At 41.6% G+C, this 27,571-nt stretch overlaps 2 protein-coding genes across 2 annotated transcripts in view; one reads left to right on the forward strand and one right to left on the reverse strand.

Annotated features, from left to right (window-relative positions):
- Positions 1-27,275, forward strand: LOC132095265 (gastrula zinc finger protein XlCGF8.2DB-like). Its single transcript, XM_059500133.1, has 2 exons — positions 1-239; positions 26,216-27,275. Exons 1-2 carry the CDS (start codon positions 182-184, stop codon positions 27,211-27,213), a joined length of 1,056 nt encoding a protein of 351 aa, XP_059356116.1. The 5' UTR covers positions 1-181; the 3' UTR covers positions 27,214-27,275.
- The window catches only part of LOC132096058 (uncharacterized), a 332,561-nt gene that overhangs the window by 270,959 nt on the left and 34,031 nt on the right, over positions 1-27,571 (reverse strand). The window lies entirely within an intron of this gene.

Raw genomic sequence — 27,571 nt, forward strand, 5'->3', positions numbered from 1 at the left:
ATATATAATTTTGGGTTTTTTTTTGGCAGATACATTACTCCTCCCTCACAGTAGTTGGGATGTATTGACAGCGATAAATGTAGGACTATCTCCATCAGTTTACAAGAGAAGACAAGCATCAAATCATCAGGAAGAGGTGAAATCTGTAAAGACTGAGTTTATTAAAGAGGACAGAGAGAAGATGAGCGATCCAGAGCCCTGCAGAATCAAACACACTGAAGATACTCAAGGACAAACAGGTTGGTGTTTATTCTGAAGGCCTCTTTACACACAAGAAACACGTTCATAATAGAGGAATAACTTGATTACAAAAATAAATACATTTTATACAGATTGTAAGTTAATTTTGATGATCTTGGATTAATGAACAGTTCAGCGCTTTGAAATAAAACAATGCGAGTATGAAGCCATACAAATCATCTACAACATGTTCAGTAAAGGGAGGTTTGGGAAACTTTCATTTTGATCGTCAGTGTCAGGTCAGATGAAATATTACTATAACTGTTTTATTTATTTATTTTAGATCTGGTTCACAAACATTTTACCAAATATTTTGGACGTTTCTCATTATAATGTGTAACACTGCAGCTTGTGTGAAAACTGAAACAAAGGATTGAGGTGATTTTCTTGTGCTCCCAACTGCTCAGATGATGTCACTTTCTTCATTCAGTTTTATTTTCAGGTTCGATTCTTGCCATTAACAAACCATTATCTATGACTTTTGCTTCAATAAACTCCTAATTTGCTGTTTATTAATTGTTAGTAAGGTAGTTGTTCAATTCAGGTATTGGTTAGGATTAAAGATGTAGAATATGGTCATGCAGAATATTTGCTTTATAAGTACTAATAAACAGCCAGTATGTTATTAATATGCATATAGTAAGCATATAGTTAACATGAGAATTGGTCCCCCTACTAAAGTGTTATCAGTGTGATCAGAATATAAATGAAGTATAATCAATGGGATTATAGCCTTTCATGTGAACAAGTTATTTTGATATTACCCTCATAATGTATTTGTCTGAATGCAGAGGACTGTGAGGGAATGGAGTGTGTGAAGCTCCTCGTCACCTGTTCACTTCTTAAAATAAAAGACTGCAAACAGTGACATGTATGGACTGTTGTTGGAGTGGGTGGTATGTATATATATATATATATATATATATATATATATATATATATACACACACATGAGGCCAGACTCCACAGCTGCTCTGCAGACCGACTCAGCACCTCAAGACTTTGAGAGTGGTTTTCACAGAGCCAGAAGAAATCCATAACACCGTCAGTGAGAATGTGATAAAAATAGCATTTAACACATTCAGACCTGGCCGATTTCAAAGTAAAGGGCTGTGTGACCAAGTATTGTAACCCATACTCAGAATTCGTTCTCTGCATTTAACCCATTTGAGTACACAGACAGCAGTGAACACACACACACACGGAGCAGTCGGAGGTTCAGTTCTTGCTCAAGGGTCTCACCTCAAGTGTGGTATAGAGGGTGGAGAGAGCACTGGTTGTTCACTCCCCGCACCTACAATTCCTGCCGAATCTGAGACTGGAGCCCGCTACCTTTAGGTTACAAGCCCGCCTCTCTAACCATTAGGCCACGACTGCCTCCTGACTGTTTGTGTGATCGATGTTTAGTGTAAAAAAAAAAAACTGTTATTGAATGTCAGGTCAAAAGTCAAGTTTAAGATCTGTGATGGGAATTGATAGGAATCGATATGAAGTGTTGCTGCTGCAATTTCATTTACAAATCATAGCAAAGCAGTTTTACAGAAAATTAAATTTCGACAATATATTTAGTAGTAGCTTATCAGTGGTGACTGTCAAATTAATGTACATATGGCAGAAATGTACGGTAAAATTCAGTTTATGAAGTAATCAAACAGACGATGAACACTATTAACATCAATGATTATATGTTGCAGTTAAACTACAAAGAGCCGTTGTTCACTGACAAGCTACACAATATATGATTGTTTTGCGCAGCTTGTTAGTGAACAATGGCTCTGTGTAGTTAATGCTACTCCATGTGAAAGCACGAAGGTGATGGAGATTTACCACTGATTACAGAACCAGCCGTGCGATTTATCGTGCAGCCCTAACATACATGTTTCACATTGCTAGCAGATGTTTCAGCTGTGTAATGAGAGATTTGCAACGGCAGGACATCAAAAATGTTAAAATGCAAGCTGTTACCCAATCACTGCATTGGACGTTATCATCGAAGTCTCACTTTATATTTGTAAGAAATTACACTCTTTTTTTCTAAATCTCTATACAGATTTTTGTATGTTAATACAAAATAAAATACGAATTAAAAAAATGGATAGAAATGTAGAAAGACAGAAAACAGAAATGCATATAATGTGTGAATTAGCACATGTGTTACTGAATGAGATTTTAAAGGGGTCATATGATGCTTTTTTAAAGATCATTATTTTGTGTATTTGGTCTAACAGAATATGTTGACATGCTTTAATGTTCAAAAAAACACATTATTTTTCAAATACTGTACACTATTGGTAGGTCCTCTATGCCCCGCCTCTCTTAAACATCGTTTTCTACAAAGCTCCTTGTTCTGACAAAAGCTGTCTACTCTGATTGGCCAACTGACCCAGTGCATTGTGATTGGCTGAACATTGCAAGCACTCGTCGGAAATGTAACCCCCCTTTCCAAAATTGCAAGCTTCATCTTTCAAAATAAATGTAAAGACAGTAAATAATGTCGTTAGTTTTCCCATCAGTTCAAGCCTGAAAGGGAACAGCGTCATGTGAGAGACAGTGATAAAGCTTGTATGTGTTTGCAGGACACAAGCCACAGCCAGTTAAGACAGCTGACTCCACTGTGTGACCCTCTCTCTCTCTTTCTCACACTCTCTCTCTCTCACACACACACACACACACACACACACACACACACACACACACACACACACACACACACACGCACAATGTGCAAACCTCCACATTTGAACAGTCCATAGCAAATACTTAAACTAATTACAAAACCTACTTCCAGTAGCTGATTCAGAAGCTCTAGATTGTCGTAGCAAAGTTCAGTGTTGGACAAGTTACTCTGAAAATGTAATCAAATTACTGTTTGGTTTGGCAGAATGCAAGCAAAGAGCGCTGCATTTATAATCACTAAAAGCATCTCAGTCATAGGCGGAGCATGTGTAAGGCTGGCCACGTGTGGGGACTTTGGGCAATAATGCCACTTAATTGGACAAAAAAATATGCCCCTGTACAAACAAATATAATCTATTACGTCTGTTGTTAACAAAATGAATATGAATAGACAGTGTCGAATGCAGCATTAAGTTAAGATGTTGAGCTGTATTTTATTTTAGGCATTTTTAGTGTTGCGCATCTTAATCAATCACACACAATTCTGTTGAGTTTAGGAATGCAATGGCCAGACAGACGCGTTCAGATGAATCCTCGGTGAAACTCATCAGTTTTGTTGAGAGCGTGCGCGTTCACTGACTGAATTCCGGGACTCTTGCGAATTCCCTCATCATAAACAACAAAGTGCAGATGTGTGTACAGCGTAAGAGATTCATTTCACAGTTTATACAGCTTTAGTGATTATCACGATAGATTTGTTTTGTTTTTTGAGAAAATTAGCCGAAACAATAATTATAAGAATAACTTGAATCTTAAATCAAGAAAGTGCTTAAAGGCGCAATATGTAATTTTTCTGCTTTAAAAATAGCAGATATCACTATATCTATGTTATATATATTTTTTAGTTGTGTACTTACATTATCCTCAAAGTTTCCACGAACTTTCAAATCCAGAGAAAATTATAGTTTAATTAGAAGACACGGCACGTTTCTTTATTTCCGTTTTGTCGCCCGTCTATGGCGTCATATAAACTTTGACCCCTCTAGTTTATCTAACTTCCTGCGGAACCGCCAAATACAAAGGTAAACAGAAGCAAAGACGAGACAAAGAAGAAAAAGTAGTAGCTAGTCTTGATCGAGACTATTATATTTTATATTTATATTGTTTATATTCGTATTTATACTTCAATCAATAACTTAGTTATGGATCATGATTATGCTTTGCCTGCACGTTCTGTTTGACGCGCAAACGCACGGGTGAAATAAATGACCTGAGAAGGTTTTGGGACAAGAGAACAAACAAGACACGGGTAAATATTGGAGTTGCATTTCCAAGATAGAGAGAGCTTTGTGACAAGCTGAAATTACAGAGAGATGTTTGCATTCTGATAAACAGGTATGCATCCATTCAGCTAACTATATCTATCCGTATATTTTGTGAAACGATGATGTCTTGTGTAAAACACAGACGGACTAGCTCTCATGTAGAGTATAATGTAAATCTACATGTGTTCTATATCTAGCTGGATAAAGTAGCTTTTTTAACATATATTGTGTTTTATACATATATTACTACTAGCTAGATGGACTATTGATTTGATAGGGGTCTGATAATTCATATATCTCTCAGTTCGAAAAGACGTGATTGTCAAAATACTAGGCTGCTGCTGCTGTAGGTGAAGGGAGACCGCTGACAGACCAGGCTCTTGTCTGCATGACAACAATATCTATACTTCATGTTGAACATAAATATAAAGCCTACTGATAAAGGACACCGTCAACAGTATTGACGGCAAAATAGACGATGTTTGACAGGTGCAATATTTGAAAATCGATAATTATTTATTTATTTTTTAAATTACATTTATATCTGAATTTATGTCAACCTATAGACTTCAAACATCAAAATGTCATGAATTAATATGTATTTGTGTACAAAATTACATATAAACATATTTTCCTATTATATTTTGCCTGGAAACGCTTCCAACACGCGTGCGTGTCGCGTGAAAAATAGGCGTCGGTTCTATTTCTAGCAAGCACGCGTTTTCCGCGCGGCTCACACAGGCAGTCTGCAAGCTCTAACCTATTAACATGGGAGCCGAATTAAAAACTGACACGCCACGCAGCTGAGACGCTTGCGCCACGCATCCAGTGTGTCGCCGGCCTCAGTTAAAATGAGTGAGGAATGTGGGGAGCGACAGAGCGCGTGTTCCAATGAACAACAACTCCCATGAGCCTACGCTCTTTCCCGACGTCATCAAAGTATGTCTTATGTTATTATTTTGATTGATGACCCCTGGTGGCCAAAAAATTCCATACTGTGTGTTTAAACTCGCGATAGTTTAATGCTAGTGATAATGTCACTCTCTATGTATAATTTATTCACTGTTTGAATAATCGTGGAAAGGAAACATTATATAATTATACATTATTATCTCGTTAAATACAAATGATGTCCTATTAAAAAAATGTATGTAACCTACATGACATCCATGTCTGGTTCTTGCCCAAATTATTGTTTTGCCCCGATTATGACGTGTGGCAGAGCCAGAATGTTTTTCATAGGGTGACCAGGGAGAGTCCAGCAACCAGTCTGGGGTGGCACAGAAATCTTCATTATTTTAATATAAAAATATGTTTGATTCTTTGTTTGATTATATTTTAACAGCAGATGGCGCTCTAATCTATTTTCTTTCTACACAATCAAATGCTCATGAAAGAAGAGTGCTAAAGAATGCTTGTGCGTTCGGCTGAGTCATGTAATGTCACTTCATCTTAGAATGCTTTTATGATGCAAGATTAATGTAAGCACAGCCCACTGTGAGCACCTTTGTAATTTGCTTCAACCTTTTTGAATTTTATGAATGATTATCTTAAGTCTAAGTGTCTGTAAGGATTTGGAATCGAGCAGAGTATCCATTTGTTACTAAAGCATGCAGGGCCATCTGCTGTTCAAAACTAAGCTCAGGATCGATTCAAGAAAGAATCGCGATGCATTCGGAAAATCTCAGAATCGATGCGGAATCATTTCTCAATTCGCGATGCATCGGTTTATTTTCCCAGCCCTAAACTGAATACAATTAATTTCTTCTTAACTGTAATTAAGATATTTGTAAATTAGATCAAGTAATACTGGGTGAATATGACAATTTTTTTTATTATTCCTCACCTCCAGGTATTTTAATAAAGGGGCTCACTATAGCTTTATTGTTTATTCAGCTTCTAGAAACCCTTAAATGCTTGCTTTCCAACATTGCATACTCCTGGATGAGGCATGCGTGGTGATAAAAATTAGCAAAATGGTGTTGGACTTGTAACCCGAAGGTCGCAGGTTTGAGTCTCGTTGCTGGCAGGAGTTGTAGGTGGGAGGGAGTGAATGAACAGTGCTCTCTTCCACCTCAATACTCATGACTGAAGAGCCCTTGAGCAAGGCACTGAACCCCCAGTTGCTCCCCGGGCGCTGGATCTATAGCTGCCCACTGCTCCGGGTGTGTGTGCACGGTGTGTTCACTTCTCACTGCTGTGTGTGTGCACTTGGATGGGTTAAATGCAGAGCACCAATTCTGAGTATGGGTTACCATACTTGGCAAATGTTATGACTTTCACTTTCATAAGTCCACTGTGCTCACATTTATTTGTGCATTAAATTACGAAAAAAAAAAAAAAAAACATATCTTATTTGGTAATCTCAATTGCAGAATATAACTTAGTACATGTATTTGAGAGATGTACTTGTGTGCTGTGTACATGCAGTTTGCACTTTAAATCACCTTTTTAGCTGAAAGTTTATGCTCAAAGTTTCTTGTGCAGGTTATTTATGATGAATTGATATCAGGGCTCCAAACTGCGACTAAAATGGTCGCATTTGCGACCAAATATATTTATTCGCGAGTGAAATTTCTGTCAAGATCAATACAAATTTACTCCTTTTGATTGTTAAATTGTTAAATTAAAATGTTTTATAACCAGTATCCTTTCCCTTCATTTGTTTTGTTAACGTCATGAAATGAGATGTTTGTGTGAACGTCACTGAGTGAAAGCGCCAAAATATGAATGGGCAAAGCCAGCACAAGTGCGGTGGAGAACGCCAGAGATGCAGGGATTCATCTTTCCGTATCAGTCAATGAACACCGTGCCGAAAGACATTTCAAAACGTCCTGGATTCAGAGTTTTCTTGGCTGAAACACAAAAAATGTTTTGTGACTTTTGTTCAAGAGCAGGCAAAGAAATAGCGGGGAAAACTGAGTTCATTAGCCTACAGGAACTAACTATTTCAAAAAAAGAGACTGTGAGAAAACACGGGGACAGTAACAAGCATAAAAATGCATGTGATCACATAATCGCGAAGAATGCTCCACAGACTACACCGTTAGCACGTGCAGTATCTCATGCATGCGAGCTGCGGGACGAAAAGGAATGGAAGGAGTTAAAAATGAAATTTATGTCACGCTGTCTGGTCTCTGTTTCCCTGGGTGTCCACTAGTGGGCTCACTTCCCCTTTGGCACCTCACCGTAGGCACTACAATTCCCACTAGCCTTGTCCCTTCATCACAGTAATTGCACTCCTGTTAATTGCACCAGGTGCCTTCACTTATTAGTCATTAGCCTCCCTATATTAACCAGTCTTTTCCTGTTGTCTGCATGGAGTCCTTTCCTTCCATTTCCGTCCGTACCCAGTCCTCTCGTCTTCCGAGTTCCTCTTATTCCGAGTTCCCGTTCCTGTTTCCGTTCCTGTTCCCTTTCCTGTTCCTTCCTTGTTTGTTTGTTTGGATAGTTTCTGGTTTTGACCCTGGTTTGTTTACTTCGCTTTGGATTACCCTAATAAACATTACTGCTATTGGATCTCTCGTTCCCTGTGTTTCACTGGGTCTCCGAACGTCACAATTTAACACAGCCTATATGATCGCACGGGAAGAGCTGCCGTTCAATAAATTTAGTTCACAGATATTATTATTGAGAAAAAACTTTATATGAGTAAAACGTATGATAATGACACATTTTGTGCTGAGTTTGTAGGATGCATTGCAGATGAGCTCAAAGAACAAGCAGGTAATTACATCTCCATTATCACTGACTGTGGCACAAACGTTTCTGGGAAAGACAACATTATTGCATACTGCAGATACATTTCTGCAGGTGTGGCAGTGAACTGGTTTATTGGTTTATGTCACAGTGTCTGGGTTGTGTTCCCTGGGTTCCCACTAGGTATCCTCAGTTCCCACGGTGTTTATCATATTATCACTTCCTGTCTCCTTATTTGGTCACCTTCCTCCTTGTTTAGTTAATTGATTGTTTCCCCACCTGTCTCCTGTTTCCCCATAATCCTTTTGTGTATTTATACCTGGTCTGTCTGAGTCTTAGTCACGGAGTCCTTGTTTAATGTTGAACATTAATTCATGTCTGTCAGCTCTTGCCCTTGCCTTGTCTTCGTTTGGTTTATGTTTGGATGGATGTTTTTGGTTACGACTCATGCCTGGACTGTGTATTCTCTTTGGATTACCCCTTATTAAAGACGTACTCGCAATTGGTTCTCTCTCCTGTGTTTTCCGTAACACCGATCGTGACAGAGGGACTCCGTCACAGTAAGAACCAGCGGTATGTCTGCCTATGTCTCATCCCAGCCATAGAGCGGGAGAGAGACGGTTTTGAGGGAACTCACCTGGTGGTTTTCCGGGGGACCAGGGGAGGTCGCCGAGGAGGGAGTGGTCGAGAGGAGACCCAGCATCACTCTCAACCATGGCCTCCCTTCGACCCGGGTCTCGTGTGGGATGGATCAGAGCCACCGTCTCACCATGGCGGACGGAGAGGGGAGAGGAAGCGCACGTCCGCCACGGTGGCGCCACTGCCCATGATTGCCGCGAGTCCAGCGCCACGGTGCAAGATGGCCGCCAGCTCAGCGCCAACGCCCAAGAAGGCCGCTGACTCATTCTTGGATTATTTCGCTACGCTGTCCAAGATTCTAGAGATTCCCAAGACGGTCAACGTCAGGGCTGCTGAGCCAGCGCCTCAGCACAAGATGGCCGCCAGCCCAGCGCCACAGCACAAGATGGCTGCCAGCCCAGCGCCACAACACAAGATGGCTGCCAGCCCAGCGCCACAGCAAAAGATGGCTGCCAGCCCAGCGCCACAGCACAAGATGGCTGCCAGCCCAGCGCCACAGCACAAGATGGCGGCTAGCCCAGAGCCACAGCACAGGATGGCTGCCAGCCCAGAGCCACAGCACAAGATGGCTGCCAGTCCAGAGCCACAGCACAAGATGGCTGCCAGTCCAGAGCCACAGCACAAGAAGGCTGCCAGCCCAGAGCCACAGCACAAGATGGCTGCCAGCCCAGAGCCACAGCACAAGATGGCCGCCAGCCCAGAGCCACAGCACAAGATGGCCGCCAGCCCAGCGCCACAGTACAAGATGGCCGCCAGCTTGGAGCCACAGCACAACATGGCCGACTCAACGCCTGAGTCTCCAGACAAGGTGTCACCGACTCGCCATCATAGAGGGCGGAGGAGGAGGAGACAGGCGTCTACCGTTCCTCAAAGCCCAGAGGACGTTCCCGAGGCGGTGCCCGATGCTGTTCTGGAGGCTGAGGCGGTGCCCGATGCTGTTCCGGAGGCCGAGGCGGTGCCCGATGCTGTTCTGGAGGCCGAGGCGGTGCCCGATGCTGTTCCGGAGGCCGAGGCGGTGCCTGATGCTGTTCCGGAGGCCGATGCCGTTCCGGAGGCCGAGGCGGTGCCCGATGCCGTTCCGGAGGCCGAGGCGGTGCCCGATGCCGTTCCGGAGGCCGATGCTGTTCCGGAGACCGAGGCGGTGCCCGATGCTGTTCCGGAGGCCGAGGCGGTGCCCGATGCCGTTCCGGAGGCCGATGCTGTTCCGGAGACCGAGGTGGTGCCCGATGCTGTTCCGGAGGCCGAGGCAGTGCCCGATGCCGTTCCGGAGGCCGATGCTGTTCCGGAGGCCGAGGCGGTGCCCGATGCTGTTCCGGAGGCCGAGGCGGTGGCCGATGCCGTTCCGGAGGCCGATGCTGTTCCGGAGGCCGAGGTGGTGCCCGATGCTGTTCCGGAGGCCGAGGCGGTGCCCGATGCTGTTCCGGAGGCCGAGGCGGTGCTCGATGCTGTTCCGGAGGCCGATGCTGTTCCGGAGGCCGAGGCGGTGCCCGATGCTGTTCCGGAGGCCGAGGCGGTGCCCGATGCCGAAGCGGGGCCCAATGCCGAGGCGGTGCCCGATGCCATTCCGGAGGCCGAGGCGGTGCCCGATGCCGTTCCGGAGGCCGAGGCGGTGCCCGATGCTGTTCCGGAGGCCGAGGCGGTGCCCCATGCCGAAGCGGGGCCCGATGCCGAGGCGGTGCCCGATGCCGTTTCGGAGGCCGAGGCGGTGCCGGATGCCGAGGCGGTGCCAGATGCCGAGGCGGTGCCCGATGCCGAGGCGGTGCCGGATGCCGAGGCGGTGCCAGATGCCGAGGCGGTGCCCGATGCCGAAGCGGTGGCCGATGCTGTTCCAGAGGCCGAGGCGGTGCCCGTTCCCGATGCGGTGCCCGAGGCCACTCCCGATGCGGTGCCCGAGACCGGTCTAGAGTCAGGGCTAGTTCCAGTTGACCCTCCAGAGTCGAGTCAGATCCTCGTGGACCTTTCAGAGTAAGGTCAAGTCACTGGGTGGCCTTCTGCTCCACCCTGTTGGACTCCGGCATCGACCACAGGGGCGTGGTGGTCATCTGCTCCGCCCTGGGGGGCTTCTGCTCTGACCACACGGACATGGTGGTCTTCTGCTCCGCCCTGGGGGGCGCTTGCCCTGACTACACGGTTGTGGTGGTCTTCCGCTCCGCCCTGGGGGACTCTGGCGTCGACCACGAGGACGTAGTGGTCCTCTGCTTCGCCCTGGGGGGCTTCTGCTCTGACCACACGGACATGGTGGTCTTCTGCTCCGCCCTGGGGGGCGCTTGCCCTGACTACACGGTTGTGGTGGTCTTCCGTTCCGCCCTGGAGGGCTCTGGCCTTGACCACAAGGGTGTGGTGGTCTTCTGCTCCGCCCTGGGGGGCTTCATGTTGTTTTTTTCCTTTGGTTTTTGTGTTAATGTCTGTCCCTGTTCCTTTCTGTTAGTCTGGCCCTCCGTCCCTCCCCCTGAACCTCCTCCTGTCCTCCTCCCTCCTGGTCTTTCTGTGTTGTGTTTACATTCTAGTGCCTGTTCCCCATGTTTTTCTTTTCTGGCCCTCCTTCCCTCCCCCTGAGCCTCCACCTGTCCGCCTCCCTCCTGGTCTCTGTTTTGTGTCTGTCTTGGAGCGTCTGGGAGCCACTCCGTAGAAGGGGGGTACTGTCACAGTGTCTGGGTTGTGTTCCCTGGGTTCCCACTAGGTGTCCTCAGTTCCCACGGTGTTTATCATATTATCACTTCCTGTCTCCTTATTTGGTCACCTTCCTCCTTGTTTAGTTAATTGATTGTTTCCCCACCTGTCTCCTGTTTCCCCATAATCCTTTTGTGTATTTATACCTGGTCTGTCTGAGTCTTAGTCACGGAGTCCTTGTTTAATGTTGAACATTAATTCATGTCTGTCAGTTCTTGCCCTTGCCTTGTCTTCGTTTGGTTTATGTTTGGATGGATGTTTTTGGTTACGACTCATGCCTGGACTGTGTATTCTCTTTGGATTACCCCTTATTAAAGACGTACTCGCAATTGGTTCTCTCTCCTGTGTTTTCCGTAACACCGATCGTGACAGTTTAACTGAGCTTGAACACTGCCATGCACATGGAGTATTAGATAAAATAAAATGCTTGTTTAGTGATGCTAAACAAACTGATCGTGATTGGTGGCAGAAGAAGATTACTGCATTTGGAGCAGATGGGGCTGATAGGTGATAGATAGGTGCTCTCTTAAGAGAATAAATAGGACACATTCTTTCCTTTCATTGTACACAGACTGGAATTAGCCATGCTGGATGTTCAGAAGTCTGTTTCTATGATTGAAAATGTCTATGACTTGCTGCAGCTAATATTGAAAACATACCATTTTAGCCACAAAAGCAAGCGTGGGTTGAAAGCCATTGGCATGGAGTTAGGCTGTGCCATATGAACACCTTCTGCTGTGAAGACCCAGTGCTGGCTGCCTCACATTTACATAGCCCTTTCTGTTTTTCTTGCATCTGATCAGGCTACAGGACAGGGTCAATATACAGGTGTGCACTTCCACATGCAACACCTTGCTGCCTCATCCAGAAACACTGAAATAACAGGAAGAGCAAAACACATCTCACAACAAATGGAAAAGTTGCCTTTTATGGGGTTTTGACACTTTCTCCTTGATCTGTTTGAAGAAATCTCAAACTTGTGCTTCAGAAGAACTCGCTTATTCTACCTCAGGCTAAAGCAGCTATTGATTCCTGTGTTTGTACAATCAAGGGAATGAAGGACAAACTAGTGAGAAATGGAAAGTTGGAGGAATTTCTCAGTCACACAAACTTAAATTCAGTTGCTTAGCATGAAAATGTGGTGCAGCAGGACAAAGCCCAAAGAGAAAAACAGACCAGAAGGCAGAACAAAAGCAGCCTCATCTGACTACGTGGGCATTTCCTTTCAAAACATACAGCTGAAAGGCGGTGATCTCCAAGGTTTCAGTGAAGAACTAAACCACCTCATTGATGAAACTGTAGACATTACAGTTAAGGAGCTTGAAAGGAGGTTTGAAATAATGAGAGAAAACACTCAGCACAAAAACACACAAGGGACAGAGATCATTCAATGCTTCTCAATCTTTTGTCATGATTCTTGGCCAAACGACATCTACACTTTTTGGGTAAATGAAATTGACACACTGCTGAAATGATATCAAGACATCTGGCTGAAAACCCTTGTTAAATGACAGTTTTCAAATAAAATCCTATTGCAGCTTGTGGGAAGTCCTACTAACAAAAGAGCCCTACTGCACAGATTTCCAGAATGTTTTGCATCTAGTTGAGATAATGCTTGTCCTACCAATTTCAGCTGCTCAGTGTGAACGTGGCTTTTCAGCTGAAAACAGGATAATATCTAAAATACGCAATTCACTCCATGTGTCAATCTTGGAAGATTTGATCAGGATCAGCACTGAAGGCCCATCACTTGAACAGTTTGATCCTGAACCATGTGTTAAACGCTGGCTTTCTGTGAAAAAGAAGAGGAGACGGCCAAACTAAACTCAGTGGCCAAGTGATATGGACATAGTCATGGTCCCAGTGTAATTGAAAAAATAAATAAATAATTATAGATTTTCAAATATTGCACCTGTCAAACATAGTCTATTTTGCCGTCAATACTGTTGACGGTGTCCTTTATCAGTAGGCTCTATATTTATGTTCAACATGAAGTATAGATATTGTTGTCATGAAGACAAGGGCCTGGTCTGTCAGCGGTCTCCCTCTATGTCACCTACAGCAGCAGCAGCACGGTTCTGGTGTGTAAAGACGCAGAAAACGCGAGGCAGCCGCCACGCAGCCAGTGTGTCACCGGCCTTAGTATTTTGACAATCACGTATTTTCGAACGGAGAGATATATGAATTATCAGACCCCTATCAAATCAATATTCCATCTAGCTAGTAGTAATATATGTTAAAAAAACACGGTTGCCTTTCGTTAATAATTATAATTATGTTTATACTATGATATCGAACAAGATAGTGAACTGCATTTGAAGCTACTTTATCCAGCTAGATATAGAACACATGTAGATTTACATTATACTCTACATGAGAGCTAGTCCGTCTGCGTTTTACACAAGACATCATCGTTTCACAAAATATACGGATAGATATAGTTAGCTGAATGGATGCATACCTGTTTATTAGAATGCAAGCATCTCTCTGTAGTTTCAGCTTGTCACGAAGCTCTCTCTATCTTGGAAATGCAACTCCAATATTTACCCGTGTCTCGTTTCTTCTTCGTCCCAAAACCTTCTCAGGTCATTTATTTCACCCGTACGTTTGCGCTTCACAGAACGTGCAGGCAAAGCATAATCATGATCCATAACTGTTATTGATTGAAGTATAAATACGAATATAAACAATATAAATATAAAATATAATAGTCAAGGCTAGCTACTACTTTTTCTTCTTCGTCTCGTCTTTGCTTCTGTTCACCTTTGTATTTGGCGGCTCCGCCGGGTTCCGCAGGAAGTAAGATAAATTAGAGGGGTCAAAGTTTATATGACGTCATAGACGGGCGACAAAGCGGAAATAAAGAAACGTGCCGTGTCTTCTAATTAAACTATAATTTTCTCCGGATTTGAAAGTTCGTGGAAACTGTCGGGATAATGTAAGTACACAACTAAAAAATATATATAACATATATATAGTGATATCTGCTATTTTTAAAGCAGAAAAATTACATATTGCGCCTTTAAGGTAACATAAATAAAGAAAAAAACACAAGTTAAGCACACAGAATAACATAAGTGGACTTTGAACGATTAATTGCCACTTTGAATGGTTGAGTAATTGTGTCATCCATAGTTGTAATTGCGATTAGAAATTTGAATAATTGTGCATCACTACTGTGTATGCTGTTCTGTTTCAGCCGCACCACAAGGATGCACTGTTTCTATTTGTATTAATCTTTGATTTGAAATAAAACAGCGCATACTTGTGTCTCAGATAATACAGAAGAGGATACAGTGATATGGAGAGACACAGAGGAGACTGTTGATAAAGGAATTATTAAATAAAGTCGTTATTTTCATTTTCTTCACTTACAAACAGTGCTCCCATCACTTCATATAACACCAAGATTTCACGTCTGATGGCAGATGGAGTATTCTGAAGAAGACTTTCATACCTTTATGGACCTTGTCACTGTTATTTACTTACATTTACATTTATTCATTTAGCAGATGCTTTTATCCAAAACGACTTACAGATGAGGACAGTGGAAGCAATCAAAAACAACAAAAAGAGCAATGATATATAAGTGCTATAACAAGTCTCATTTAGGTTAACACAGTACACGTAGCATTGTATTTTAAATAATATAATAAATAAAAAAAGAAAACAGATAGAATAAAAAAAGAATAGAGCAAGCTAGTGTTAGAGATCTTTACACATACACACACACACATACAATTGCATAATAAATGAAAAGAAAATAGAATACAAAATAGAATTAGAATAGTGAGTGTTAAAGTTAGAGGGTCAAATAAAGATGGAAGAGATGTGTTTTAAGCCGATTCTTGAAGATGGCTAAGGACTCAGCTGCTCGGATTGAGTTGGGGAGGTCATTCCACCAGGAGGTAACATTTAATTGAAAAGTCTGTAAAAGTGACTTTGTGCTTCTTTGGGATGGCACAATCAAGTATCAAATATTTACTTGGCAGTCTATGGGACTGTAACAATATAAAATCTTCACAATCGCGGGAAGAAGGAAGCGGGAACCCGCAGACAATCAAATGAAGACTTTAATAATTAAATCAACACAAAACAGCGCGACAGCCCCTCACTGACGACTGCCGTGCAAAAGACAAAAGCAAAACACAAAATAAAATCCAGGCCTGGTCCTCTCATCCTTCACTGTCGTCACTCCTCTTTTGTATCCTTCCGATCTCCTCCATGGGACTTGTGACCTGTGAGTGGAGCAGGTGTCGCTCATTTCCAAATCACTCCACCGGCCTCGCTCCGTTCCCATGGCTCTCGGCCCGCCTCACTCATCACAGGGACATTCTCAAGCCTCCCAGTTTTCATCAAAATATGAAAGGCACTTTTAAGGGTTTGGAGCGGCATGGGGGTAAGTGATTAATGACAAAATTTTAATTTTGGGGTGAAGTATCCCTTTAATAACAATGGATGTAAGGGAAACGGGTCAATTTAGCTCAAAGGGAATCATTGAACATAATCACTGTTTTACGGCTGATCACTATGACAGCCAGCGATTCATTGAACGAGCCGTTTAACATCAACTCTGCACTGGATATTAATATACAAAGTAAAGTGAATACACTATTAATTAGCCAAGTAACAAGATCGGCAGTTCAACACATTAACTTGTAAGCACGAAACACAAGATACTTCTCTTTTCAATATGAATAAGGCTTAATTCGATAAATCTAAAACGTATAAACTAATCTAACACATAAGAACAAACACATTCACACAAGTTGCAGGAGGAAAGAATGAGTTTTAAGAGAATGAAAATGAGAAATCCTGAGTATTTAAACTGGCCCTTCAGCCACACCTAAAATGTTGTCTTGACCAATTAGATATTGTCTTGGCTCGGGGTGTCACAAATCATATGTTATCTTATCAATCATGTGGTCCGAATTTTCCCGCTCTTGCAGGGTATAATTTTGGACATGACTCCTATAACAAGAATATGATACATTTGACAAATAACTGATGTTCAGAAATATTTCAAGTAAGCAGATTCAAACACATACATACTAAACATGAATATAAATCCTTAAAGAGTAACTAAACCCTAAACCAACTTTTTTTAGTTAATGATCTATAAGAATGGGGCTTTATTAGTGCTGTTCATTGATTCTAGTAACTTTTTTGACATTTGAGTATAAAGTGTTTTAATTCTACAATATATGGTGTAAAAACGTCTGAGTGCTGCCCTCTTCAGGTTGAACGGTGGCAACTGCAGTTGATTTTTCCTATTGGATGTTGCGGTGGCAAGTGACGTAAGCGGTGGCAGGTGACGTAAGCAGTTTCCAGCTCACCACGCCCCTTGGTACGAGCTACCACGCCCTTGGCAGTATAAAACCATCAAAATCACTGTAGTGAGTCAGGAGCTGGAATTGCGAGTATTGGTAACGACCAGGATAGACTATTATAGCATCTATTTAGCATAGCAATTATATAGTTATTTAGATCTGTATTTAGTACAGTGGTCATGATGGTACGTAGGTGTGTTGCTGGTTGTGACAGCACTGCTGGACTGCATAGTTTACCAGCAGACTTTAAAATCAAGCGCCAGTGGTTGCATGCATTTGGCCTGGAAGACCGCAAGTTCCCGCCTAGAGCTGGAGTGTGCAAACTGCATTTTACACGGGATTGCTTCTCCAACGCAATGGAGGTGGAAATGGGCTTCTCCACACAGCTCGCGCTGAAAAGCGACGCGGTGCGGGAGTTAAGACCGCAGTTTGAGCCAGCGGCTCGAATTGATATGAACAGACACCTCGACATCCTCCACTTCAGGTGAAAGTGGGGGAGAAAAGTCCTCTACTTCAAATGATCGCTCTGTTGCAAAGCTACTTGCGTCACTACAGTCACTCTCCATTTTAGCGTCTCTGACAGCAGCTGTCAATCAATCCGTCACTGCGGGTCTCAGGATCACGCCGCACTCGCTCAGCCCCGCCCTAGGTTCGTCCTCTCTATCTCCGCTGTGATCTGCCCACTTTTCAGTATTTTTCAAATATTGTCAGTGGGTGGAGTCAGGCTCTGAGCAGTGGTTTAGTTACACTTTAAGCTATTCAGTAGTTATTAAAAAAACATACACAATAAGTGATTAGAAACATAATAGTCAAATGTGTGGGTTCCACATATGATATGTGGTTAAGCAATGGACTGATATTCCTTTATAAGTATTTTTTGGAGTTCATTTTGGTTATTCTATATCTGTAAAACACAGATTTTGTGCCATTCTCTGGCATAAGGACGTTCTGTGGAGACCAGAGGTTAAAAGGTCCCCTTAAAGGAATTTCAGTCTGGTTCTTGTCTTCTAGGTGGGGGAAGTAAATTCAAAGATCTTGTGATCATGATTACTACCATGGGTTTACATGTGATGGTCAGACTGTGCATCTCTTTGACCATCAATCTGGATTACTAGCACCAAATTTGACAATCTCTTCTCCATTAATGGATTTACAGTATAGTGCTTTATTAGAATTTTCCGAAGTTCCTTGTTCCCATCAGAAAAGGATGATTGAGGAAGGCAGCATGTTGTTGTATTTCTGCTACCGATAGTCACCCACTATCAGACTCCTGGGCTCAGCTGCACTCTAAACTGAATGCTGCTGTCTGTTTGAACTTGAGCGCCTGTTAGTAACAATGTTAGCTGCTGGTTGATCCGATCCAAGTTTAATCAAATTTACGGATTCCTAACCCGCATTCATTAATGCTTTAAATCTGTTTTCAAGTTGTATGTGGTAGAATACCAGTATTCAGAAGCCTTGTCAAAGCCAAATCTGGTGTGGAGAATGCAACAGCATCAATGTGATCAAGAACCGCAATCCATCATAGAAGTTTGCAGCAGTTAATACAACAAGTAGATTCAACAGGAGATATTTTCTCTCTCTGCTGTTTGACTGTAGGCAGCTGTTTTCCTGTATCCGGAATGTACGCTGCTGGCAGTGGGAGGCAAAGTCTTCTTTTCCGTGGTATTATTCCAGTCCCAAAGAGTTTTTAGTTTTAGTGTTTGTGCCCAAAATGTGTTGTTTGAGCACTGTGCTGATCTGTTGAAGTAAAGTTTTTTTTTTAAATCTGAAAAAAAAAAAAAAAATAGAGAGCAACGCACAGAGCAGTAAGCACGAAGGGGAAGTTGTGGCTAGGGGTTTTAGAAAATATCAATACACATGAGTATCGCAATATTTTGTTTGGCGATACTGTCACAATTCTCTAAATGTAATATCGATATATATATATATATATATATATATATATATATATATATATATTTATATATATAAAATAATTAATACAAGATTCATGCCAGTTGTTTAATTTTGAGTTCATATCCTGACGGCTAGATAGCAGTCTTCATCTCTGAACTTAAAACAGGGACAGGAAATACTAGCATTAACCCTTGTGTTATGTTGCGGGTCAATTTGACCCGTTTAGATTTTCTAGTTGTTGGAAAAACTGGTTAACCTATGTTTTTTTTCTTGATATTTTGTGACTTTTTCTCATTTATCATCATGAACATGCATGCAAAGTTTCAACATGCTGGTGTTTCTTGACATATACAAACAAAATTACTATTACGTTCGTGATGTTTGCTGGTCAATTTGACCCGCATATTTTAACGCTCTAAGGAAACTGTACTGACCGATAATAATAACATTTCTTGGTTATATTTTGTTATTTTATTTTTTTACTACTTTATAAAGCTAAATAATTAGGATTTCCACACTTATTTCAATGCAGAAAAATATAAAAATATTTTGTCAGCCACAGATGGTAAAAATGACCTATTATTTATTTTTTCAAGCTACCTGGAACAATATTAAACCTTTTTTTTTTTTTCTTGATATTTTTATGATTTTTTCTCATTTATCATCATGGACATGCATGCAAAGTTTCAACATGCTGGTGTTTTTTGACATATACAAGCAAAATTACTATTATGTTTGTGATGTTCGCTGGTCAATTTGACTCTCATAGGCAGCTATTCAAAAGAAACTGTACAGACACAAAATAAAAACATTTATTTCATGTATGTCAGGGCATCAACTCCAGTTCTAAAGTGTACATCTATCTAAAAGTGCTCTAACCCTAACCAAACACACTTCAGAAAGCTAAATCATGGTGTTCAAAATTAATGGCAAATTACAAATGACAAACCTGAGCTACCCAGAGAGGTTCTGAACATGGAGGGCAGAAACATGCATCTGGAGTCAGACCCACAGAAAATAAAGGAGTGAACACAGATGATAGGAAAAAACGGAAGAGATGTGAGGTGTGCCCATCCAAGCGCGACAGCAAAACCCAGCACCATGTGTGTGAAGTGCAAGAAATTCATAAGACAAAAGCATACACTTGCTGTGTGCTCATCATGTCTAATGTAACTTCTAGACTTTATGAAATGAGTTTACAAAACAGCCAACTTAAGAAAAGTAAATATTTTCATTATACAGCTACATTTAATTGTTCAGTTATGATGTTCTAAGAAAAAAAAGTTAAAATAGATATATATGCAAATTAAGTCAGCATACTGTTTATTTTCAAATTTTGTCAAAACAAAACAGTTTTAAAAAATGGTTAAAAAACATTTTCATTAAATCATATCTCCATATATATTTTTGGGGGAATATTTGACAAATGTTGATAATAAAAGTTTAAAGTTTGTACCTGAATCTTTATTGTTTTTCATAGTGTGATTTTTGAGGAATTGTATTGAATCCAATTAGGGTCAATTTGACCCGCTCCATAAAGGGTGTACACAGAAATCGAACATTGCACAAGGGTTAAGGCACACCACTATCATTAGCATTAACATAGTTCGCTGCCAGTAATGGAGGATGAAAGAATTGTTCCAGTTTCCACCTTGGTGTACAAAGCTGAAGTATGACGTCATTTGGGCTTTTGTGGTAACATCTGCCCCGGGCACGGGCACTTGCCATGTCCCGTGTCCCATGTTCCATGTGAAGAGCCTTCGCGCGGGATGCTGCGGGCAGTAGAGTTGCTGCGAAGCTGCAGCTTTCTATCGTGGTGGGGGCGTTTTGTGCAGTTGGTGCAGTGCTCTTGTCGCAGTCTCTCTGATTCCACATGGAACATGAATACAAACTGAAAAACTTGTGAAATCCAAGTTGAAAAGTTCTGTGAATGTTCAACATCAGTTTTTATTTTATTGTTTATCAATGGTTTTGTTTTCTTTGGGAATCCTGCAAGAACTTTATTTTTCATTGATATTAAAGCAGGGTCTAAAAATATTTACCTTATCTTTTTATAAAATACATTTTATACATATACATTTAACTAAAGGATCCTGCAAGCTCTTGAAATTTTCCCTCTTTACTCGTACTGCACAGTGTTTCAATAGCATTGAATGTTACAGGGACTATACAGATCCCAGTGTTTTTGGTTAAACAATTTTTGTTAATGTATTTATTGCTAAGGTTTGCATGTGGTGGTGTGTTTTTAATGACAGCTTTCCTAAAAAGATATCCTATTCCTAATCCAAAGGTTGCGATTTATAGTCTCAGGCCAGCAGGAATTGTAGGTGTGGGGAGTGAATGTACAACACTCTCTCCACCATCAATACCATTACTGAGGTGCCCTTGAGCAAGGCACCGAACCTCCTACTACTCCCCGGACGCCCTTTGAAATAAGAATATTTCTTGTTAACATCTTTCATTTGTCGCGGTCTCATTTGTATTTGGCCAGTTGGGTGGAAGCCTCAGCAAACCTGACCAGCCAGGCATTTGTGATCATGGGAACTTGAAGACACTTGTACAAATGCGGATGGGTGACATGAATGGAGATGGCACCAGATCGATGATGAATTATTTGGTTTTCCAAAAACAGTGGAGAAACCCCCCTGCACTCCCTGTCACAGTCTTCTGTCTTTCTGTCACTGTCTTCTGTGAGTGTTGTGTTTGTTTGGTGCCATGTGCTTTTGTCCTGTCTCTTTTCTTACCCCGCCTATCTTCTTACCTCATCATTGTTTTAGTTGCTACACCTGTGCTTCTCCCTTGTTCCCGGACTCATTTTCCTTCACTCTGCACACCTGTCTCTCAATCACACACACAACTGTTGCTCATGGACTATATATTCTCGTCTCACACACCACTCTGTCTGGCTGTATTAATTGTTACTTGTTACTTGTGTCTTGCAGTTGCTTCTGATTCTGGTCTTGTCCTGGATATCTGTTCAGTTTTGTTTTTGTCTTGTTTGCTTTTTGTTTCATTTATATTAAAGTAATTTCTTCCCTGCATTTGGACCCAGACCCTGTTTCTTCCTCTGCGCGTCCAACCACGCCATGACACCCCCCCCCCCACTCACCATCATGAACAGCACTGTGGCTGCAGTGGAGTCATTCAGATTCCTGGGAACCACCATCTCTCAGGACCTGAAGTGGGACAATCACATTGACTCCATTGTGAAAAAGGCCCAAACAAAGGTTGTACTTCCTTCGCCAGCTGATGAGTTTAACCTGCCTAATTGAGCTGCTGAAACAGTTCTACTCTGCCATCATTGAGTCTGTACTGTGCACTTCAATAACTGTCTGGTTTGGTTCAGCTAAAAAATTTGATATCAGAAGACTACAGAGAACTTTTCGGACTGCTGAAAGGATTATTGGTGCTCCCCTGCCCACCCTTCCAGAACTCTATACATCCAGAGTGAGGGAAATGGCTCAGAAAACACTCTGGAACCCTCACATCCAAGTTACCCCATCTTTGAACTTTAGCCACCTGGCCGGCGCCTCAGATCCGCAAATACCAGAACAGTCAGGCACAAGAACAGTTTCTTCCCCCAAGCAATCTACCTCACGAACAGTTAAATGTTCCCCACTTGTGCTTATGCAATAAAAATGTGCAATATCCTTATATTTATTTGTTACCTCTCCATCCTAGTTCATCCCTGCATCTTACTCAATCCTATTCCATTATCATTTATAGCACAATTGTTTATACACTTATTTATTAGCCTTTTTTTGTCTGTGTGTTGTTGTCTCTGTAAACTGGAAGCTTATGTCACTAAAACAAATTCCTTGTATGCGCAAGCATACTTGGCAATAAAGCTCTTTCTGATTCTGATGACGACCGTCACAGTCCTATTGTAAGACGTGGGGTTTAGCTGCCCGTGGGTTGATATGAATAAAGACGATGGACTTGAAAATATTGACGGCTAGTAACTTTTTATTGAGCAAAGTCCTTGAACTGGCCCGCCACACTCTGCTCTCCCTCTCTTCCCGCACTTCCTTTTACAATACAAGAGCCTCCTTCTCGGAGGACGCAAGACCAAAATAAAATCCCTTGGCAAAAACATGCAAAAACAGAAGACAATGAATATTAAGCAAACAACTTTACATTAGTTACCCTGTCTTTAAACTAGACAAAACAAGGTGCAGATTATTGTTGCTGAATTTTCAATTAACACAATACAGATTGTTTATTTGAACTGCAGCTAAGGTTCTAAAACAATGTTTTTCTCTCTCTTATTTCACAACATAATCTTTAAACCTTGTGGGCAATTTGACAGGCCTGCGACCTAACACACCATGCGGAGCCATTGTAGGATGGTTCACTTTTGAGGATACAGTGTCTACGTCATCAGGCTGTGTGACAGTAAACTGTCCAGTATTTTGAGTGAAGTTCACGGGGGACTGTCCCGAAAGCAAAGAACTATCTGGACTCTGAATGGGGACCTCACCAGTAAAGACAACAGAGGGCAAGTTCTCCTGGACAGCAGGTGTAGAGGAATTAGAAGTACTAGTGGGTACTTCCCTTTCAACAGGCTGTGCAATGGAAGATGATGCATCTGAGACTGTTTGTCCAAGCTGATAGGTGGAAGACAGGTAGGTTTAAGGCGGTTATGATGTACCACTTGCGGTGTCTTTTCGGGAAAACCTTTTGGCTGAATAGCACTGAATAACACCATGCTCTGTGACATACTGTTTAAAGATACATTGTGAAACTGTTACAGCTTTTTGATCTTTCATAGGGTACAAATTCACTTACTTGGTGAAATAGTCTTGGAGAACGAGAACATATTTGTGGCCTGAGGGTGACACAGGAAGATCAGTGATGTCAGCTACCACCTTTTCAAAAGGACGAATGGCATGAATAGTCTGCAGGGGAGCTACACGATGTGGGGCTGGCATTGATCTTGACTGACATGGGACACACTGTTGGCAGTAGTTCTCTATATCTCTAGTCATGTATGGCCAGTAGAAATGCTCTCTAGCTCTTGCAATTGTGCTTTTATGACCAAGGTGACCTACAGTGGAATGTCCATGTAAAAACTGTAACACCTGGGGGACAGCTCTGCTGGGAATGACTACATGAAGAGTAGGTGACACTTTTGGTTTGTTACAGGCAAAACGGTAGATTTTCCCATCCTGCCAATGCAGTCTATGAATCTGTTGCCGGTATACTTTAAGCTCTGGCGAACCCTTCTTTAAAGCCCAAGCTGGAGGTCTCCTTCCGTCTTTCAACCACTCACTCCCTGTCCTCAGTGTGACATCATCTTTTTGACACTGTGCAATGTCGACTGCCAAAGTCTGAGAAAGGTCTATGACAGCATGAACAGTAAGAGGGGCTGTGTGGGGCATCTAGATAGTGAGTCTGCATTTGTGTGCTTTGCACCATTCCTGTGCTTTATAACCCAATTGTACACATCAAGCTCCAATGCCCAGTGTGCCCTATGTCCTGTTGGATCTCTATTGATAGGCATTTACTTTAAACCTAACAATGGGTGATGATCTGTAACAATCACAAAGGGTTACCCTTGCAAGTAGTGTGAGAAATGTCTAATGGACCAAACAATAGCCCACAATTCCCTGTCGAAGGTGGACCAGGTGGACTCTGTTGCACTTAGCACATGACTGGCATAGGCTACGACCTTTTCAACACCCTGTTGTTGTTGTGCAAGAACAGAGCCAATGGCATGGTGAGATGCATCCGTATACAGGATAAAAGACTTGCTGAAATCAAGGTAGGTGACAATAGGAGGGGAAGGTAAAGCATGGCGAAAATACTGAAAAGTGTCCTCACATTGTTCAATCCATGCAAATTTGGCATGTTTCTTCATAAGGCTGTGTAAAGGGGCTGCCTTTTCTGCAAAGTCTTTGATAAAACACAGATAGTAGGAACAGAGGTCTATGAAAGCTCTAACCTCTGTAGGTGTAGTTGGACGAGGCCAGTTCAACACTTTCTCAGCCACTTTAGGAACTGGTTGAATGCCATCCTTCAAAATAACATGTCCTAGAAGGAGTACAGTACAGACTGCTTGAAAAACTGACAATTTTGAGGATGGATTTTGAGGCCAGCTTGCCGTAGTCTACCAAACACTTCAGAGAGATCATGAATGTGGTCTTTAAAGGACTTACTGAAGACTATTATGTCGTCAAGATATACTAAAGTCATGGACCAGTGGAGGCCATGACCGTAAATTGATAGAGGGAACCACCTGTAGTAAAGGCAGTTTTCTCCTTAATAGCATCATCCATTTGAATTTGCCAGTAGCCACTGGACAAATCTAGAGTGCTAAACAAGGTGGCTCCAGAAAGGGCGTCTAAACTGTCATCCACACGTGGAAGTGGGTGTGCATCTTTGATAGTAATTGAGATCAATCGTCTATAATCAATCCAAAATCTATAACAGCCATCCTTCTTATGGACAAGTATCACCGGGGTAGCCCATGGACTATGACTAGGCTCAATTAAGTCAGCATCAAGAAGTTTCTGTACTTGGTTGTCAATTTCCTTTCATAGGACAGGAGATGTACGGTATGCTCTCTGACGTACAGGGGATGTAGAGGATGTCTGTATGCTATGCAAAAAAAAAAAAGTGAGCGCTATTAAATCCTTGCAATAAGCCAACTTCTAAAAGTCCCGTTGCATACGTCTGCTTTTACTTATTTTTCCCCTTCTTTCTCTGACATAAAAAAATGTGAGAAAATTATAACTGAACATGAAATGAAAACTCACACGATGGTGAAAACAACAAAACTGCTCTAAAGTTATAAATAGACCGTCAGAATACAGTCCATGTAATTGAAATGATACTTAAAGCAAAACGCCTTTCAGTCTAAAATGAATTCACTAATACAAATGATCCAGCATATATGATGAAAGGGCAGTGATTATCATATATTTTAGTCATTGTCACCATACCAGTCCAACAGCAAGAAAGACAACCACCGCTGCCACCAATAAATATGTAAGGTGTAGGTTTTAGCTGCCCGTGGGTTGATATGAATAAAGACAATGGACTTGAAAATATTGACGGCTAATAACTTTTTATTGAGCAACTTCCATGAACTGGAGGAGAGCAACACTCGTCTCCGTGCCCGCCGCACTCTGCTCTCCCTCTCTTCCCACACTTCCTTTTACAATACAAGATCCTCCTTCTCGGAGGACGCAAGACCAAAATAAAAGTCCTTGGCAAAAACATGCAGAAACAGAAGACAATGAATATTAAGCAAACAACTTCACTCTATATTTTGCTAATTGTGCTTTTGTGCTGGTCTTGGCTGGTTTAGGCCTGTCATGGATAAATAAATATTACACTGAAACCACCAGTAAATGGCTTTAAGTCTCTGTCTTAATGAGTGATGCATTGAACGGTTCATTCAACTCACTGACTGATTGACTCTTTATAAACAAATGAATAGGTGGATCATTGACTCAATAGATTTGTTCAAAACAGTCGATTCATTTAGAAACTGAGCAAGTGACTGTCATTATGAATGGACTCAAGATTTTTGGCCAAGTGACAATTGATAATGTAATTTTGCAACAAACAACAATTAAGATATTATGTTATGATAAATATCACACACCATAAATATCCTTACATCCATATTAGTGGAAGTAATGTTTAAAAAAACAATAACCTGAAGATGAGCTTGTTCATGCAACATTTCAATTAATTTATAAAAATGCATCAACATGATTGATCACTTTGTATTTCTGTGTTTTCATTTTGATAATGTGCTGAAAATGAAATTTTATTCATTCATTTCAGAGCGGATGGAAGGGAACGAGGAGAGTGAAGAACTGAGTGAAGTGGAGGAGAAACACCATGACAAACCTGGAGAAAAGCCTTTAAGTCTCTTAAATACTAATAAGACATTTTTTAAGAAAAGTAGAGCCAAGAAATCTTTCACCTGCACTCAGTGTGGAAAGAGTTTCTCAATGAATGACTGTCTTGTGCGTCACATGAGAGTTCATACTGGAGAGAAACCATACACATGTGATCAGTGTGGGAAGAGCTTCACACAATCAGCACACCTTAAGAGACACATGAACATCCACACTGAAGAGAAGCCGTTCACATGTGATCAGTGCGGGAAGAGCTACGTAGAAAGAACAGACCTTAAGAAACACATGAGGATCCACACCGGAGAACAGCCATATGCATGTGATCAGTGCGGGAAAGGATTCTCAATCAAAGCAGGTCTTAAGATTCACATGAGGATCCACACTGGAGAGAAGCCGTTCACGTGTGAAAAGTGTGAAAAGAGATTCTCAATTAAAACAAATCTTAAACTTCACATGAGGCTCCACACCGGAGAGAAGCAATTCGCATGTGATCAGTGCGGAAAAACATTTTTCTTGGCTTCATACCTGAAGAAACACTTGACAGTTCATATGAAGGAGAAGCCACATTCATGTTCTGAATGTGGAAAGAGTTATTCACTTCCTCAAAGTTTAAAAGTACATCAGAAAATACATACTGGTGTGAGAGAGTACATGTGCTTTGAGTGTGAGAAGACTTTTATTTCAGTGAGCTATTTAAAAGTGCATGAGAGGATTCACACTGGAGAGAAACCATACAAGTGTTCACACTGTGACAAGAGATTCAGTGTGTTAGGAAATCTGAAATCACATGAGAGGATCCACAGCAAAGAGAAGCAACACACATGTGATCATTGCGCAAAGCGTTTTGTTTATAAAAGTCACCTAAAGAAACACATGAAGATCCATGCAGTGGAAAAAGCACTTAGTGGAGAAACCAGTTAGTTTCCTAACAGTCATGATGAGCGACAGGATGTTGGTTGATTGGTATCTGTTAACTCCTGTTCACACCAGAAAGAAAAATAAGTCAAAATTTCTTGTAAGAAATATTTTAGCACAGGAAAAAATGTAAGTGCAATTGCAGATGTTTTATTAAGGAAATTAGTATCACCCAAAATATAAATAAATTAATAAAAATAAATGCTAAACAACAAACAGATAAAAGATTCACAAAAGCAGCCCCATCACACATAACAGAGAATATTATACAATCAATTTGCTCATTTTGCTATTTAGTATTATATTTAAAGCAGATTATACACCAAACACAAGACAATAATTATAAACACTGCATGCAAATATC

This window comes from Carassius carassius, chromosome 1 (genome assembly GCF_963082965.1).
Source record: "Carassius carassius chromosome 1, fCarCar2.1, whole genome shotgun sequence".
In the NCBI taxonomy this organism is placed as follows: Eukaryota; Metazoa; Chordata; class Actinopteri; order Cypriniformes; family Cyprinidae; genus Carassius; species Carassius carassius.